Below are 14324 nucleotides of genomic sequence, written 5' to 3'. Positions count from 1 at the left end.
GAGATGAGGAAATGGCTGAGGAACTGAACAGATTTTTTGGGTCGGTCTTCACAGTGGAAGACACAAATAACATGCCAGTGACTGATAGAAATGAGGCTATGACAGGTGAGGACCTTGAGAGGATTGTTATCACTAAGGAGGTAGTGATGGGCAAGCTAATGGGGCTAAAGGTAGACAAGTCTCCTAGCCCAGATGGAATTTATCCCAGAGTGCTAAAAGAGATGGCTAGGGAAATTGGTAACGCACTAGTGATAATTTACCAAAATTCACTAGACTCTGGGATGGTCCCGGCGGACTGGAAATTAACAAACATGACACCACTGTTTAAAAAAGGAGATAGGCAGAAAGCAGGTAATTATAGGCCAGTGAGCTTAACTTCGGTAGTAGGGAAGATGCTGGAATCTATCATCAAGGAAGAAATAGCGAGGCATCTGGATGGAAATTGTCCCATTGGGCAGACGGAGCATGGGTTCATAAAGGGCAGGTCGTGCCTAACTAATTTAGTGGAATCTTTTGAGGACATTACCAGTGCGGTAGATAACGGGGAGCCAATGGATGTGGTATATCTGGATTTCCAGAAAGCCTTTGACAAGGTGCCACACAAAAGGTTGCTGCATAAGATAAAGATGCATGGCATTAAGGGGAAAGTAGTAGCATGGATAGAGGATTGGTTAATTAATAGAAAGCAAAGAGTGGGGATTAATGGGTGTTTCTCTGGTTGGCAATCAGTAACTAGTGGTGTCCCTCAGGGATCAGGGTTGGGCCCACAATTGTTCACAATTTACATCGATGATTTGGAGTTGGGGACCAAGGGCAATGTGTCCAAGTTTGCAGACGACACTAAGATGAGTGGTAAAGCAAAAAGTGCAGAGGATACGGGAAGTCTGCAGAGGGATTTGGATAGGCTAAGTGAATGGGCTAGGGTCTGGCAGGTGGAATACAATGTTGACAAATGTGAGGTTATCCATTTTGGTAGGAATAACAGCAAAAGGGATTATTATTTAAATGATAAAATATTAAAACATGCTGCTGTGCAGAGAGACCTGGATGTGCTAGTGCATGAGTCACAAAAAGTTGGTTTACAGGTACAACAGGTGATTAAGAAGGCAAATGGAATTTTGTCCTTCATTGCTAGAGGGATGGAGTTTAAGACTAGGGAGGTTATGCTGCAATTGTATAAGGTGTTAGTGAGGCTACACCTGGAGTATTGTGTTCAGTTTTGGTCTCCTTACTTGATAAAGAACGTACTGGCACAGGAGGGTGTGCAGAGTAGATTCACTAGGTTAATCCCAGAAGTTAAGGGGTTGGATTACGAGGAGAGGTTGAGTAGACTGGGACTGTACTCATTGGAATTTAGAAGGATGAGGGGGGATCTTATAGAAACATATAAAATTATGAAGGGAATAGATAGGATAGATGCGGGCAGGTTCTTTCCACTGGCGGGTGAAAGCAGAACTAAGGGGCATAGCCTCAAAATAAGGGGAAGTAGATTTAGGACTGAGTTTAGGAGGAACTTCTTCACCCAAAGGGTTGTGAATCTATGGAATTCCTTGCGCAGTGAAGCAGTAGAGGCTCCTTCATTAAATGTTTTTAAGATAAAGATAGATAGTTTTTTGAAGAATAAAGGGATTAAGGGTTATGGTGTTCGGGCCGGAAAATGGAGTTGAGTCCACAAAAGATCAGCCATGATCTCATTGAATGGCAGGAATAGGCCATCTGCCCCCTCGAGCCTAGTCCTGCTCCTAATTCTTATGTTCTTGATCGTGGCTTCCAGGACGCCCATTCGGTCGCTCTGGGATGTCGATGCCCTTTTCAGCTCACTCATCGTGCTCCCCTGGGCTTCCAGCCTCTTTCCCATGCCGTTGTGAGCCATCTGCATGGCAGCTAGCATTTCCACCACCTTGACTGCCCCCTTTATCTCAGCCTTGATGTCATCCCTCATCGCTTTCAGATCCCTGGTGAGGAACGTTTTCCATTCATCGCATGGCGGGGGTGGGGGGCCTCATTTTCCAGGTCAACGGTCTTCCTCTCCCTGGGTGGCTGGGAACCCCTCGCCTCGTGGGACCTCTGACCCTCTTGCTCGCCGCTCCTGTACCTTGCTGCAATTCCTGGTGTCCCTGAGACCTCTTGAGCTGCTGCTTCTTGCCATTTTCGTTGTCTATGTTACCGTTGAGGGCGAGGGGATGTTTTAGTCTGATTTTACGGGCTAAATTCAGTCAAAAGTGTCTATTTTGTTGTCTTATGGAGGAGACCCACCTGATGTGCGACTATTCAGAACATCCCCATCACCTATGTCCAGTTACTTAATTATAGAGGATATTTTGTAACCAATCTCTCTCTCCTCCCATATACAAAAACACTTAATGAATGTTAGAACCTAATTGCTCTTTTAACTGCTCCACAAACTGCATGTCATGAACTATGCCATTAGCATCAGTCTTAAACAATATAAAAATACCTTACATGCCAAGTCCCAAGGTCAACCTGCTTTCTTCAGTTAGCTTAGGACAGTACAGGTGGAAACTCACATTACTTATTTGCTAATGTTGCATTTTTCATTGAGCTCCCATTTTATTTCTTTCCTAAAATTGACTCCAAACAATAATGATAAACTTTAATCACAGACACATTGGACAGTAGAGAAAATAATTAAATGCTGTCAATTCCTCCTCACGTGTGTACCCTTAACCAGGCCCAAATATTTTCAATCTAGTTCAAATAAAACAGCAGTTTACTGAACACCATATTTTAAACACAGAGACTATAATTTAATGTTATGACACTCGTACCTGTATCAAATTTGGTTTTTGTACATGACAGAAGAAAAAAAAAATCAGGATTTCATGTTAGTCATAAATACCATGGAATAAAAACAGAAATTACTGGACAATCGTAGCAGGTCTGACAGCACCTGTGGAGAGAGAAGGGAGCTAACATTTTGAGTCTGGATGACTCTTTGTCAAAGCTGAACACATGGAATACATTAACACTAAATTGTGACGCACAATTTTGGAATATGGTCATTCAATTTGTAGTATTGGCTTCCAGATAAGAGTGTAAAATGTTTAGTTCCTGTCTACTATGACAATTATCAAAATATGGAGTTTCCATTAATTTATGCAATCGTTGTGAATAATCCCCAGCCTCCACTCCCAATACCTAGCTTGATATTTTATTTTCTCACAAACTAGTCTCGAAACAAATCTGCCTGCAACAGTAGTGGACTCGCCAACACTAAGGGCATTCAAATGGTCATTGGATAGACATATGGACGATAAGGGAATAGTGTAGATGTGCTTTAGACTGGTTTCACAGGTCGGCGCAACATCGAGGGCCGAAGGGCCTGTACTGCGCTGTAATGTTCTATGTTCTATACTGTCAAATATCACCAAATGACTAATTCTCAGCTGCATGCTGTTCAATGCCTGTTCAGGTGGTTTAAGCCAGAAGGGCACAGCCACAGCATAATTCTAATATTGTGATATAATGGATTAATAGATTACTGCACTGCATTGGACATTTGGGATTGAGTGCTAATTTAGTGCTATGAGGGTTTTTCACATAATCAAAAAGCATTTAAAAATGCATCCCGTTTATCATGACAGAATAAATTAATTTCACAGTGATAATGCATAAAAACAAAGCACTTTGCTGGGAAACCTTTGGCAGAAGGCACCGACACAAACAATATTTTCTTCTACCACTGAAATCACAAGAATGCAAAACTCATTCTGCCTAAATATGGTCTTCGTACACTGTCAGTCATTTCACATGAATGAAAGAAACTTCAGGATATTTTTATAATTAATTTGGACATGTTAACATCAAAGGGGCATTTAGTGGGAGCTCTGCAAAGATCAGTTACAGAATACATTCAGTATCGACTCTCAATTCTTGATCAGGAAATTATCTTAGAACCTCTATTTTGCTAATTACTATCCCCATATAAATGATTATATCCAGACAATTACTCCAGTAACTGTGCAGAAAAAGCTGGAGATGTAGTTGGGACAGAGGACATATATGGAAGAACAGTTATGGAAATGATGGGGAGAAATAACTCCGTACAAAGATTAATTTTTTTTTTTAAGGGGAATGAACTTATAAATCTAGTCACAACTTTAAAATACAAACTCCTGCAGAAAATGAACTTCTTCAGTTTGCAAACACAATTGTACCAAAGCAACATAAATAGTTCAAATCTGTTTCACTGAAGTTGTCTTACTGCCCAGCAGAGGTCATCAGAGGAACATATTAATTGTTTTCAGACATGTACAGAAATCGTCTGCATTTTAAAATTAAGCCGTCAAATTTAATTCAATTTAAAGAAAAACACCAGATACTTTAATAGTCATGTTATGTTCTATTTATGTCATTGCTCTTATTAACAGTCCTACATATTTCCACTAAAAATGCTGAAAGGAAAAGGCGTAATACTTTTTAAAATCCTCTTGGTCTGCATGTGAGATCTTGTGGCACAGTTGTAATGTCCCTACCCTCAGCCAGAAGCTCTAGGTTCAAGATCCACTCTGGAATGTGATGGAAGATGTGTTCATTATGTTGGTGAACAGTTGATCACCAAGTCCTTCCAATACGCTAAGGAAAGTTCCCAAGAGGAGGAGTGTCTGCTGGTCAGCCAGAGCCTGCAGAAGGCAGCTGTAAACCACTCCAGTACCTTACTAAGTATAAAACCATGAACCAACAAATGGAAATCCATGGTCACCAATGCTCTATTAGGGCATGAAGAGAGAATTTGCATGTCTTGCATTTTTACACATTTCCAAGGTCCCCTGCTCTCCAATCAGCCACATCTAGAGGTTCCCCTTTATCCTTGAATGTTATCTCCTTAAATAACTTGAATAAACAAGATTTCCCTTTAAAAAAACCCAATGTTGACTCTGCTTGATCCCATTATGAGTTTCCAAGTAGCGTGATACAACCTCCTTAGTAATGGAATCTAGTGATTCCCATTGGCAGATGTTAGGCTAACTTGCCTATAGTTTCCAGCTTTCTGCCTCCCTCTTCTAAAATCTAAAGAATTTTGTAACATTATAACTAATGCCTGTACCATCTCTGCAGTCACTTTCTTTAAGAGCCTAAAATGCAGGCCATCTTGTTTTGGGGACCTGCTAATCTTAAGTAGAGATCGTCCCAGTAACATGATACTTTAAGTTCCTCTTTCACCTCTTAATTTCCAAGTATCTATGGGAGGTTCTCAAAGTATTCTACAGCAAAAAAGAACACAAAAATTCTTGACTTCCATTATTAATTCCCCAGGCTCTCTCTCGAAGAGGACCAGCACTCACTTCAATTACACTTTTCCTATACAAACTCTTACTATTTGTGTTATGTTTCGAGCTAGCTTTCTCTCATCGCTAATTTTTGCGTTTCATTTTTTTTTAGTCATGCTTTGCTGGTTCTCGAAATCTGTTCAATCTTCTAACTCACCCTGGGGCTGGTTTAGCACAGGGCTAAATAGCTGGCTTTTAAAGCAGACCAAGGCAGGCCAGCAGCACGGTTCAATTCCCGTACCAGCCTACCCGAACAGGCGCTGGAATGTGGCGACTAGGGGCTTTTCACAGTAACTTCATTTGAAGCCTACTTGTGACATTCATTTCATTTCACTGCACATTTAGTATTAGAATAGCCTGCTCCCTGGTTGGCGGTAGAATGTATTGCTCTAAGGAATTATCCTGAATACACTTTGTGAACTAATTTTTCAGGTTATCTGCTTTGCTCAATCCAAATGTAGATTAAAGTCACCCGTGATCACTGCAGTCCCTTTCTTACACTCACCATTTATTTCTTCCTGTATACTCTCTCCAAGTGTAACCACTGTGAGGGGGGCTATAAACTACTGCCACAAATGCCCTCTTATCATTCCTATTTCTTATCTGTACCCAAACCAATTCTAAATAGTGCTCATTCAAGCTAATGTCATCTCTCATTCTGTACTGTCATCCTTCATTAACTGAGCTACCGATCACTTTTTCCTCCATTCCTGTCATTTCAAAATGTCAAATACCCTTCAATATTCAGGTCCTGGTCTTGGTCACCTTGCAACCGTGTCTATGTAATGCATCAATTTTACTTGTAAGCAAAGGCCTGGAAAGAAAGGCCTAAGGGGGGGCTGGAGGAGGAAAAAGAGCTGATCAATGTAAAGAGCTGATGAAAAATTAATTTAATTTAACATGAAGTTAGTTGTTTGGTGGATGCCTGATCTAACTATTGTTATGAACCACACTTATGTTAAATGCGATGGTATCCCAAAACCCAGGAAGGTAACTTGGAACACTGGTTCAGAGTGGTATTTGTGTTTTTTCTGGTATAATGTGAGGAACGGTCCACAACCCAGGGAGGACCAGTCCTGTTGTCGTGTGAACTAATAAAGAATAATAATATTATTATTTCAACTAATAAAGAATATTTATCAGTTTAAAAGAAAGACACACATGACAAGAAGGACTATAACACACTATGACATTTAAGTATACTGATGACTACACACACATACTTTTACATGAAATTATCCAGCGGTCCCTAACTACCTATATTTATTTACCTGAACTCTGAGACACCCTTTTCCCAAATAATTTCTAATTTTAAATAACTTTATAATTCATAATAATAATTCTTATTGTCACAAGTAGATTTACATCAACACGGCAATGAAGTTACTGTGATAAGCCCCTAGTCGCCACATTCCGGCGACTGTTCGGGTACACTAAGGCAGAATTCAGAATGTCCAATTCACCTATTCACCTAACAGCACGTCTTTCGGGACCTGTGGGAGGAAACCGGAGATATATCTTGGGAGATATATCTGCAACTCGAGGCAGTTCTGATGTTAACTGTCTCTCTCTCGCTTTCCTTAGTTAGAGTTCTATAGTTAAACTGTTTCTTTTCCTTTGATTTTATTCACCCTGTGGAGTTGGCAGGTACGTGTTCATTTCCATATCTCTCCATTTTGAAGTAATCATCTTTGCAGCCCCATTGTTTTCCCGAATCACCCATGTAAAATACTTTGTTTTCCATTAACAGGCAAATTTGCACCTCATCACTTCTCCAGACGCCAGCCTCTAATCAACTCCCGAATTTCTTTTCTTTTCTTTTAATCAATAAAATGTGAAATTGAGATTGAACACACCATACTCAGTATGACAGCAGCAGGAACAAACTTGGTCCTTTGGAATTGAGACAGGAGATCTGGACACAGGCGTACATACTTGTCTGCGTAAATCTTGAATCATAGAATGTTAAGTGCAGGAGGCCATTTGGCCCATCAAGTCTGCACTGGCCCTTGGAAAGAGAACCCTATTCCACCCAAATATCCATTCAGAGGTATATGCAGGCAGAGTAGTCGCTATTATCTGTTATATCTACTCTGCATCTAATTAGCAACAGAGCTTTTCAACATTTAACTGGGACCCACTTTTGCCAACTGGCCGTCTTTCACAGCCCACGCCAGCCGACCTTCGCGACCCACGTGCATTTGCTTACCTTTAATGCGAAAGGGGAGCCTGCTTGCTCCTCATGATCTAACTTCAATCAGGTTCAAAGGAAGAGAGGGCAATGAGCATATCAGGTGCAGATTTCACCCAGTTCCTTTGTACCACGTTCGCCGTTGTGTAAATCTAACCTTGTACATGTAGGTTGTCATGAAGGCAATAGCAACAAAATATTTGTTCTACTCAGCACTGGATTCGCCTGGGAAATGCTACTCCAGAATGCTGACAGCTTCATGGACTTTTTGGGGTGTTTGAAATGTGTTGTCATGGGACAGGTACAGAAGTTTAGTCTTTTCTTTTCAAGTGTGCTGTAAGTTAATAACGGGCTCTGGGGTTTCAAATTCAAAAGGTATTTTTCACCCACCACTTCTTTTTCAAAATGTTAAACTTCTCTCATTTGCCAGTACTTCCATGTATATAACACACATGGGCTTTGCATCCTTATTTGCATTGGCACAACTGACAAAACCATACCTCAATAAATCATCTTTAGACTGTTTTGCTCCAGAGTTAAGTTTCTTCTGTACAGAGCTAACACTAGTACTGCTCTATCCTGCTATGGATTCTCCTGATCAGCTGTCTCCAGCAAATTCTGATGCGAGATCCTGGCCAGTAGGTACACTGCGCATCTGGGTCTCTCTTGCAACTAAATGATCCATCTTCACAGTTCTTTTGCTTTGTTTGCTAGCAGCTAGAAAATGGAAGAAGCTCCCCCTGTGATTTGGTGCCAAAAGCACGTAAGCCAGGTGTGCATGCAGGGCGCATAATAATCTTTATTATTATCACAAGTAGGTAATTCTCAATTTAAATGCCAGTAACAGCCGTTGGGTGCGTCTCCCGCAATTGGAACCACCGCAGAATTGCCACGGCCAATCGTGTCACGATCCTCCCTACACCAGCCTGCAACCCACCTCTGGGTTGTGACCTGCACTTTGAAAAACCCTAGATTAGAAAACATCATGTGGAGGCTTTAGGGGCGCAAGTTTGTATTTTATACCAATAACGTGCCAAAATGTTGCTTTAATGTAGTATATTGCTCCGATATTTTCTGTTTTAGTTAACACTAAAACTAATATAAAAATGTTTTGATTTATCAATAAACAGTAAATACGTGTGTAAAAGTCAAATTTGAGACACCAATCTTTTCGGCCATAAATTCATGGGATCAACTTTTACACAGTAATGTTGAGGGGTTGACATATGTGCTTGATATGGATCACATTGAATGGACAGGGTGATCTCTAGTGGCTAAGAAGCTGACGTATTGCCAAATGAATGTAAATAGATTGTAACTCATTATAAAAGGAAGCTGAAGTCTGTGAAATAAATTTTTCAAACCCAATCCTCTGCTCAATATTATTAACCATATGTTGCAAAAAAATTTATTCTGTAACTGCATTGTACTGCATTTTATAAAAATATCCTTCCTTTGCAACAGCTGGGTCATTGAATATTTTTAAGGTTAAATATTTATATTCTTGATTGACAAGGAGGTCTAAGAGATAGGGATAGGCAGGAAAGTAGAATTGAGGCCACAATCAGATTAGCCGTGACCCCTTATTTTTAAACTGTGCCCCTAGTTCTAGTCTCTCTCAAAAAGGGGAAAACACACTCTCAGAATTAACCCTGTCAATTCCCCCTCAGAATCTTTTTTGTTTCAATAAGACCACCTCACATTCTTCTAAACTCCAATGGATACAGGCCCAACCTGTTTAATCGTTCCTGATAAGATAACATCCATAATGCAGGAATTTCCGAACTACTTCTAATGTTTTCCCTAGTATGGAGATCAAAACTGTTCACAGCACTCCGGGTGTGGTCTCACCAACACACTGTACAATTGTCGTAAAGCTTCCCCACTTTTATATTCCATTCCCCTTGAAATAAATGACAACATGTATTTGGTGCCTTCCAAGCTCGTTGTACCTGATGTGATTCATGTACCAGGACACCCGAACACTCTGTACAAAGAGTTTTGCAATCTTTCTCCATTTAAATACTAAACTGCTTTTCAATTCTTCCTGTCAAAGTGGACGAGTTCACAATTTCCCACATTATACAGCATCTGCCAATTTTTTGCCCACTCACTGAGCCTATCTAAATCCCATTGTAAAATCTATGTCCTCATCACAAAATGCTCGCTACCTTTATGTCATCCACAAATTGCACCATCATATGTTTGGTGCCTTCTTCCAAGTCATTGCAGCCCTAGCATTCAATGGCTTCTCTCCTCCCAAACCCCTTGGTTCTAATATTTGTGGGTTTTGATCCCTGAAAAACTCGGGCTGATCTTTACACGAGGTAAATTAAAAAACATGTTTTCATTGGCCAAAAATCATGGGGTAATCGTTTAGGGGATTTTACAAGAGTACATACATTACCTAGAATCATTAGATCACAATAGTGATGGCGATGCAACTCATGAACATTGCAGTACAAATGAAGCGTTTTTCCAAAAGTCAGAAGTTGTATCATACACACAGAAAAATGAACACGTTATTTAGATGAACATGTGTGAGCTGAGAAATGGAACACTTGCCATCACCAAGCACTACCAAGTACACCTCCTGCTACTATTCTTCATAAGTGTGTCTGAGGCTCAACTACTGCTACATTTTCATAGAATCCTTCCAGTGCAGTAGGACATTCGGCCCATCGAGTCTGCACCTACCCTCCGAACGAGCACTCTATCCAGGTCCATTCCCCTGTCTACCCTGCCCTCTCTTGGTAACTCCGTAAAGCTAACCTGCACATCCCTAGACACTCCGGGCAATTTAGCACGGCCAATCCACCTAACTACATATTTTGGGACTATGGGAGGAAACCGGAGCACCCGGAATAAACCCACGCAGGCACGGGTAGAACGTGCAAACGCCACACTGTCACTCAAAGCCGGAAACAAACCCGGATCCATGGCGCTGTGAAGCAGCAGAGTTAACCAATGTACCAATGCAACATTTTATTTTTTATGGTTTTTGGCAGACCGCTGTTTCTTTTAAATGCCATTGATCATTCTTAAAATTTGAAAGTTAAAAACTTACTTCCATCGGGTTCTTCTGAAGGGATGTCAACTTCATCAGTCTTGTCATCAAGTGGAGGTTCGGGGGAAGGCATGACCGGATCCTGATCATTAAAATAGGAAGCAGAGGAAAATCATTCACACAGCAGAATAAACTGTTGATATATCTGACATCCTAGTCAGGATTCCAAGTGGATGAGCAGCAAGAGATAATTCCAAGCTATCAGTTGTGAGGAGATGGGTGTCACTGTACTACAGCTCTGTCAGCAAGTCACACTCTGAATATGACTTGTATAAATAGAAATAAAATATTTGTGGGACAAGTAGGCAACAACTAACAAGATGCCTTAAAGTCAGCATTTTCAGAAGTATAGAAACTTTTGCTCAGGTGGAGGAGTCCAGAACCTTAAAATTAGAGTTAAGCAGTTCAAGATTGATGTCAGGAAGCGCTTCACACAAAAGATAGCAGAAATCTATAATGCTCTGCCTCAAAAAAGTATGACAAGTCATTTGAAAATTTCAAAACTACAGCTGAATCTTCTTAGACAACTACATCAAAGTTCACAGAACCAAGACTATAAATATAGTTGAGATGTAAACCAACCATGATCTTACTGAATGGTGAAACAGAGTCAAGGGGTGAAATGTCTACTCTTGTCACGAGGTTATGCCCCTTTGTTTTTGAAAATATGATCTTTCAACTGACAGGGAATTTTGCAATCTTAAAAGAGACAGAACAACCTCTTAAAAACGTACGGCCATCTACTAAGGTGAAGATGAAAAACAAACAAATCACTTTACGTGGAGTATGAGACAAGAGGAATTTCCTGTAATTTAAAGGCCCATCAAAATTCTGTCACTATCTAAGGAAGAGATGTTGCAATGCAAGGTGTTGGATATTGAAACAATAGCTGCCACAGAAAAAAACACCCCAAACCGCTTGGAAATACACAATGGGTGAAGTATTTCAGGGCAAAACAGCCAGCCACTGCTGAGTAATTGCAAGAACATTTTCAGCAGAGGAAAAAATCTGTAAGATGGTCTCTCTCCCTCTCTCTCTCTGTGTACAGTGTACTGGAACAGTGTACTACCCGGTTCGGTAGCCAACATTACTGGGAATCAAGCAGCGAACTGAGATCTCATGGTAATTTCACATGACTGCATTAACAAAACGAGCTAATCCAAATCAGCCGCAATGATTAAAAATCTGCAACTCCAGGACAATCAAAGTACACTTAACAGTATATTCTTTTAACTTTTTAAATTAGATTCTAACTTCCCTTACTTCTGATACCTATGTGTGTATGACATGGCGTTTTATTATGTTTTCCCTCAGGTATAGCGGTTAATAATTTTGCTCTTTGATTCAAGAAAGCCTTGTTGTATTGCCGACAGTTAAGTAGTAAAATATATTTAGATTTGGAAAAGGCACATCCTTTTTTTTTTCAAAACAATTTTGAAAACTGCAAACGTTTTCTTGGGTCTGTAATATTCAAGTGCTAAAATGTCCACATTCGGTGTTAATGCTTTCAGAGCAAGATGAGATAACAGGCCAGACTTTAATGGTACTGCCCGTGGAAGAATTAAAAGGTGTAGCTTGGCACTTAAGAGATGGGGTTCCACCTAAAAACCAGAAAAACTGAATGTTTAAAATGGGTGGTAGGACTTCCAATGGCGGCCATGGAGTAGGTGGTCGTGTATTTGCTAGCTCCCGCTCATGACGGAACTTTTGGACCTTTTCTCCCGACTTTTTCGGAATTTTATTGGAAAAATCAGTGGCGGGTGAGACAGTGAGGAGGAATCCCCCACCAGTATATGCAGACGTGGACAAGAAGTGATTATAAGAAGAGATAGCCAAGCAAAGAAGGCACGTGCAGAACCTACACCACAAGAAAACATGGCGGATGTGCAGGATCCTGGCTTGGTGGCTCAGTGGTCAACGGTACAGTTGGTGAAATTTATTCAGGAGAGTTTCGCCAAGCAAAAGAAGGAAGGTTTAGACCCGATCAAGGCATCGATCGATCGGGTGGAACAGAGACTAGAAGCCCACGGACTGGCGATTCAGAAGGTGGAGGAGCAGGTGGCCATGCACGAGGACCAGCCAACCACGCTGGAGACGGAGGTGGGGCTGATGAGGGACCACCAGAAAATGCTGCAGGAGAAGGTGGAAGACCTGGAGAATAGGTCCCGTAGACAGAACTTGAGTATTGTTGGCCTCCCGAAGGGCAGCGAGCGATCGGACCCAAGGGCACATGTGGCGAGTATGCTTGAAATGTTAATGGGTGATGGGGCGTTTGCTCTACCCTTGGAAGTGAACAGAGCACATAGAGAACTTGTGTGAATGAGCCGCCGAGAGCGATGGTGGTGCGAATTCACCGGTTCCTGGATAAGGAACAGATTTTGCGGTGGGCCAAGTAGACACGGAGCTGCAAGTGGGAAAACAGTGAGCTGCACATCTACCAGGACCTGGGTGCGGAACTGGCCATAAAAAGAGCGGGATTTAATAGAGTAAAATCGTCCCTCTTCAAGAAGGAAGTGAAGTTTGGAATGCTACATCCAGCTCGTTTGTGGGTCACCTATGAGGGTCAGGAGTATTATTTTGGATCGCCGGACGAGGCGATGGACTTTGATAGAGATAAAAGGCTGGCAGGTGATTGAAGACACTGAACTGGGGGCGAGTAATGCTGTATCGATTCTGTAAAAGTTACTTCTGTTTTGAACTCTACATGGTGTGCTTTCTGTATCAATTTTTGGGCCGTTGCTCAGTTCTGTAAGGCAACTTTGTTCTTGTGGGGGGATGCTGGTGGATTCTTTTTCTTCTGTGTGTTTGTTGGGGACTGTGCTGTTTTGAATATCTATGTTCGAGCGGGGTGGGGGGGGGCGCGGGGGGGACAATAGTGGGTAGGATGTTTGGCGGCATGGGCTACCAGGTTAGCTGAGTGGACTAGCTCACGGAAGCGCAGTCGGGGGGCGAGCAGGTGATATGTTTGTTGAGGAGGGTTGGGATTGTTGTTCTGTTAATGGGGGGGGGGGGGGGGGGGGGGGGGGGGGGGATTGCTCTGCTGACAGGGGAGGGATTGTTGTTGGGTGACAAATGGGAGGTCGAGGACAGTGGGTGCCCGAGGGTGGGCCTGCGGAGGCGCGGGACGCGAGCTGGAGGCTGGCCTAAGGGTGATGGTTGATCGGCGGGGGAGGGGGAACGGGGGGGGGAAGGGGCAGCGTGATGCCTCCCGACCAGGCTGATCACATGGAACGTTAGAGGACTGAATGGGCTGGTCAAGAGGGCTCTCGTGTTCGCGCATTTGAGGGGATTGAAGGCGGACGTGGCAATGCTACAAGAGACACACCTGAGGATGATAGATCAGACCAGATTGAGGAAGAGGTGGGTCAGGCACGCATTTCACCCGGGGTTGGATTCACTGGGGGGTCGCGATCCTGATCAATAGGCGAGTGTCATTTGAGATAGGGAATATAGTTGCGGATGCAAGTGCAGGGGGTAGGTATATCATGGTGAGCGGGAAGCTGGAGGGGATGCCGGTGGTGTTTGTGAATATTTAGGCACCAAACTGGGACAACGCAGTGTTTACGAGACAGGTGTTAGGTAAGATCCCGGATCTTGACTCGCATAAGCTGATCATGGGGGGGCGGGGGAACTTTAATATGGTCATTGATCCAGGGTTGGATTGGTCGAGATCAAAGACAGGGAGGGTGCCAGCAGTAGCGAAGGAACTAAAGGGGTTTATGGAACAGATGATGGGGTAGACCCATGGAGGTTCAGACGGCCAAGAGCGAAGGAG

The 14324-nt window shown here is 42.3% G+C and overlaps 1 protein-coding gene across 5 annotated transcripts in view; it reads right to left on the bottom strand.

Annotated features, from left to right (window-relative positions):
- Positions 1-14324, bottom strand: part of prkcz (protein kinase C, zeta) — a 741785-nt gene that overhangs the window by 344808 nt on the left and 382653 nt on the right. For all 5 annotated transcript variants that reach the window (XM_072478046.1, XM_072478045.1, XM_072478050.1 and 2 more), the window contains one exon: positions 10550-10631. In XM_072478046.1, the coding sequence (XP_072334147.1) occupies positions 10550-10631 (82 nt within the window). The remainder of the gene's footprint in view (positions 1-10549; positions 10632-14324) is intronic.

This window comes from Scyliorhinus torazame, chromosome 16 (assembly GCF_047496885.1).
Source record: "Scyliorhinus torazame isolate Kashiwa2021f chromosome 16, sScyTor2.1, whole genome shotgun sequence".
Lineage (NCBI taxonomy): Eukaryota > Metazoa > Chordata > Chondrichthyes > Carcharhiniformes > Scyliorhinidae > Scyliorhinus > Scyliorhinus torazame.
Note: the sequence above shows the minus strand (reverse complement) of the source record. Positions and strands in the feature narration are given on the sequence as shown.